We start from the raw sequence: 4874 nt of genomic DNA, 5'->3' as shown, positions 1-4874 counted from the left end.
CAATGCCCTTCCCCTTTCAGAACCTTAACAGTAGTCTGGCTGAAGATACACTGAATAAAATTTCAAATGACCCACAGTTAGAAAGGAAAGGTAATATAATGGACGGTTGAAACAAAAGTTAAAATTACCTAAATAAATTGGGATGTTGGTCTGAAAATAAATAACTCACATTTGATGAGAACACATGTGAAGTCTTGCTTTTACTTCCCAAATCCCAGCTTCACAAGGTGCATAAGACCTGGCTTAACAGCCATTTTCATTGACAATATGTTTAAAATTAACCAATGAAAGATAACCAGATAATGAAACCCACCAGTCTTTTTGAATAAGGACACTATAAATTAGAATTCATTGAGTACAATACGGCCATAAGTCTGTAATTAATGACCTTTGGGTAGAATCAAAAGTTTGATCAAATCAAGGCCAAAACCTTGGAGGTGTGTTTGACTGCATTCTTCCTCACACTTCACACATCACTGGGAAATCCCGTTGCTTACCTTAAAATACATTCTTTTAAAACATAAGAAGATAAATCCCTCTGCACGTCCCCATTTTATGCAGAGAAAAGCAAAAGTCCTGCAGTGACCTGCCGGACCCTGTGTGGTTCTCTCCTTCCCCATCTGATTTTCTCCCTACTATTATACTATTTGCTCTGTCCCAGCTGTCCTAGCTTCCTTGATGATTCTCAAACACCCAGGGCAAGCTCTAGCATCCCCACCTGGCACAGCATTGCATGCAAGCCTGGTCATCTCTTCTCAGCCAGAGCCATCTCATCTCAGCCAGAGGATCCCCCATATTGCGCCAAGTTTTAGTCAGCCTGCCTCATGCCCTGCCCCAATGAGATGATACCTCTTTCTTTGCCAGAAAACTCCATCCCCTCTCTAGACATTGCTTGGGTTCTACCTCCTGCACAGAGGTCCCACTGCTTGTGAGGTCCCACTCATAAGCCAAACAGATCTGTTTTGGAGTCTGTGTTTTCACTTAGAAGCTGTGCAGTCTTGGGAAAGTTATTTGGCCTTTCTGAGCCTATTTTTGCATCTACAAAATGGGGATTAAAAACCTCCAGTGTTTCTGGGAGAATTATATAAAATAATCTATGTAAGTTCTGACAGTGATTACTTAATGTAAATTAGCTATTATCACTATTATTTGTTATGTACTATATTTTATACTATTGTTCCAGAAAGGTGAAACAGCTTCCCCAAGGTCACACAACTGTTTGTTGGCAGAGCTTGATTTAGCTTTTCAGCCCATGAACAACTCTTTACCCTAATGGAAAACACAATGACTTCAGGATTTGTAAGCCATCTACATTCTTTAAGCATGAGTCTCAGTGCTGGCATTCTTATACCTCCAAGAAGTGCCATTAGGCCATTTCAGCCCATGAACAACTCTTTACCCTAATGGAAAACACAATGACTTCAGGATTTGTAAGCCGTCTACATTCTTTAAGCATGAGTCTCAGTGCTGGCATTCTTATACCTCCAAGAAGTGCCATTAGGCCACGGTGCTGGGATTTACAGGAAGCTGTTTGTTCCCAGGGATTTTGTAGCAACCCCAACCAGGAGGAACTGGGGCTCTGTTCTGCTTCATCAGAATCAAGAGATGCTTCCAGGCTTGCCTACCCAAGTGAAGACCCCGAGGAGTGCTTTTTAGCACCATGAGTATACACACAGACCCTGGAGCCAGACTGCCAGAGTTCAAATCCTCACTCTACCAACTTATTAGCTCTATTACCATTACCAAGCTCCTTAACTTTTGTGCCTTTATTTCTCCATCTTTAAAACAGGGACAAAACAGTATCAATGGTACCTCATAGAATTGTGAGGATTAAATCAGCTAACTGATTTAAAGGACTTTGAAAAATGTCTAACACCTTATAAGTTCTCAATAAGCAATAACTACATTCCAGTCCCTGTGAATACATTTTTTCACTCCTAATTCCACAGATATTTCAGAGTGCCCAAAGCAAAGAGTTTCTCCAAGGTAGAGAAATAGTACCAAATCATTAAGAAATAAATCCCACTGATTTTCAAGACTAAACTGAAGCCTTCACTGAGGTTGGGATGTATCAATAACTACATTCCAGTCCCTGTGAATACATTTTTTCACTCCTAATTCCACAGATATTTCAGAGTGCCCAAAGCAAAGAGCTTCTCCAAGGTAGAGAAATAGTACCAAATCATTAAGAAATAAATCCCACTGATTTACAAGACTAAACTGAAGCCTTCACTGAGGTTGGGATGTATAGTAGCAGACTTCTTGGGTCACAGGGAGAGAAGGACCTGGACCAGATGAAGGCTGGGCTTGGATTTAACAAAACAGACTCATCTATTTCCACCACCGAGAAACCTTAGCTCATCTTTTTTTTTTTTTTTTTTTTAAAAAAAAGATGACCGGCAAGGGGATCTTAACCCTTGACTTGGTGTTGTCAGCACCACGCTCACCCAGTGAGCAAACCGGCCATCCCTATATAGGATCCGAACCCGTGGCCTTGGTGTTGTCAGCACTGCACTCTCCCGAGTGAGCCACGGGGCCGGCCCAAACCTTAGCTCATCTTAAGATGCATTTCCTAAGCACAATGAAGAGGGGTTCTGTGGCTTCTCTCAGCCCTGCCAGCAACTCTCTTCCCAGGTCTGCATTATACCCTCCTGTAAACCCGCTCATTTCATATGAGTGGTGCTTTGCCTCCTCAGAAAGGATTTCTAGATGTTGCTGCCACTGAGTCACTATGAAGAAGGGCCTGGAGTCCACCAAGCCCCTGCAAGGAAGCCACTGCCTTCAGGTGGTGGTCCACAGGTATCAGATGGCAGGCAGCCTAGCAGACAACCACACGTTCATGTTCCCACCCCTGCTGACTTCCCGATCCCAGCAGATATGGTCTTAGAAATGCGTTCCCACTGGGGCTCCAGAATCCTCTCACCATAGCTGAGAAATGGCCCCTCCCCAGGTTCCTCCCCACAGAGCAAGCCCTGCCTTCATCACCTCCATTTCCTCAGCTGCTTCTGCCTCATCCGTCAGCCCTCAGCTGCTGAAAGACATAAATGCTCTCAGCTGTCCCCAGTGCCTGGGCCTTCCTTCCAGCATCTACTGCAGCTCAGAGGCCCTTTCCAGACTGGTGTTATACCCCATTTGCCCCCATGTCTTGACTGACCTCTGTACCCCTCATGTCTGCCCCCACAGGCAGCAGGTCATCTCCCTGGGAGGCCCTTAACAGCCTGCATCCCTCAAGGTCTCCTTTGCTCCTGTGACCCATGGGTTCTTAGACTCTCTTCTCATTTCCATTCCCTCCCCATTCCCACCTGGAGCAAACCTGTGCTTCGACAGCTCATCTTCTATCAGTTGTGACATGTTTTTCAAATACTCCAGGTCATGAACCATGAGGGGTTGGGAGGGGCTCAGGGTCATCGGTGTGAATGTCGCTTGCAAGCAGGACAACCAGTCGATGGTAGGGGCCATTTCCTTAAAGGAAGGACACAAAGCTGGGGGGATGGGGGAGGGAAAGAGGAGAGAAGGAAGGGGAAAGGGCTTCCTCTTGGGTTTGAGAGAAAGTGAGGAAGGGGATGGTTGGGGGAGGGGATGGAGCCAGAGAAAGTTAGGGATGGAAAGAAACTATGGGCATTAGAAGGAAGACAACAAGGAGGTAAAGAAAGTTTGGGAGAGAGACCCTTGCGTCCACGGTTCTCTGGTCCCTGGTTCAAGGCACCTGCAGTTGGTCAATAGTGACCATGTGGTAGAGCTCGCCAGGTGCCCGACGTGGCTCCACGGGTTTCAGGAACTGGAACAGCCGCGAGGCAATGGCAATGGACATAGAGGCATGTTCTTGCACCTTGTCTGGATTTCCTCCCAGCAAGGTTCCCAGCCGATTCAGATAAGTCAGATATTCTCGAAAGATCTGGGGGAGGGCAACCTAGGTCACAGATGCCAGAGGCCACTACCTTTCTCCTGGCCTCAGAGGGCAGGGCCTTTGTCCACACACCATCTTACCTGGGCGGAGATCTTCTGTTCCTGCTCTTGCTTGAGGAAAACGTCAAACTCAGGCTGTTCTATCTGGACACAAGAGAGACTGGAAAGAAGTGGAGAGCATGGGCGACAGAGAGGGCAGATGTGTGGAGGTAGGGAATGTACTGTGGAGACTGTTTCGGGAGATGGGAAGAAAGAGCAGACAGAGAAGGAACAAGAGTATAAAGAAAGGGAGAGACTGAGTGTGAGGAGTAAGACGGGAAACTCCAGACATGGGAATGAGAGAGATGGTGGTTATTACAACCAGTTTGGGGATGTTCTGCAAGACAGTAGCACAGTAACCAGCATCCTAAAGGGAATCATTGCCTGTGCCAAGCCAGGTCTAGCATGAGAGAGGTGAGACATCTATCTCAGGTGCAAAATTTAAGAGGTACTAAAAACTCAGTAATCAAGGTAAATATTTTAAGTAATACTTAACAAATCGAAATTAATACAAAAAAATTCATGATAAATAAAATATCAGAACACTCAGTAATCAAGGTAAATATTTTAAGTAATACTTAACAAATCGAAATTAATACAAAAAAAATTCATGATAAATAAAATATCAGAACTTTTCTTATCATGAATTTTTCCAAAAAAAACTCTACAATGTATTTTTGATTCATTCTGGAAAAATTGTGTTTTCAAAAAGGTCCACAATAGAGTTTTGTTCTATCTTGGGGGGGGTGGGGGAGGAAGCATGATCTATTGTCAAAAATTTATGATGAACAAAAATTTGATATTTTGTTCATTATAGATTTTTGCATTGATTTTGATTTTTTGGTTTGGTCTAGTTTGTTTTTTTGGAGGCTGGCCAGTACAAGGATCCAAATCCTTGACCTTGGTGTTATAACACTGTGCTGTAAATA

At 44.3% G+C, this 4874-nt stretch overlaps 1 protein-coding gene across 1 annotated transcript; it reads right to left on the bottom strand.

Moving 5' to 3' along the window:
- Positions 1 to 3302: 3302 nt before the first annotated feature.
- On the bottom strand, positions 3303 to 4050 carry LOC103582735 (kell blood group glycoprotein-like; the record flags this gene model as incomplete). Its single annotated transcript, XM_008564254.1, has 3 exons — positions 3303 to 3462; positions 3707 to 3895; positions 3988 to 4050. Coding segments are annotated over 3 exons (412 nt in total), but the record flags the coding sequence as incomplete, so codon positions are not given.
- Positions 4051 to 4874: the final 824 nt, after the last annotated feature.

Source organism: Galeopterus variegatus, unplaced genomic scaffold (genome assembly GCF_000696425.1).
Source record: "Galeopterus variegatus unplaced genomic scaffold, G_variegatus-3.0.2 Scaffold17633, whole genome shotgun sequence".
In the NCBI taxonomy this organism is placed as follows: Eukaryota; Metazoa; Chordata; class Mammalia; order Dermoptera; family Cynocephalidae; genus Galeopterus; species Galeopterus variegatus.
This window is presented reverse-complemented; position numbering and strand designations above follow the sequence as displayed.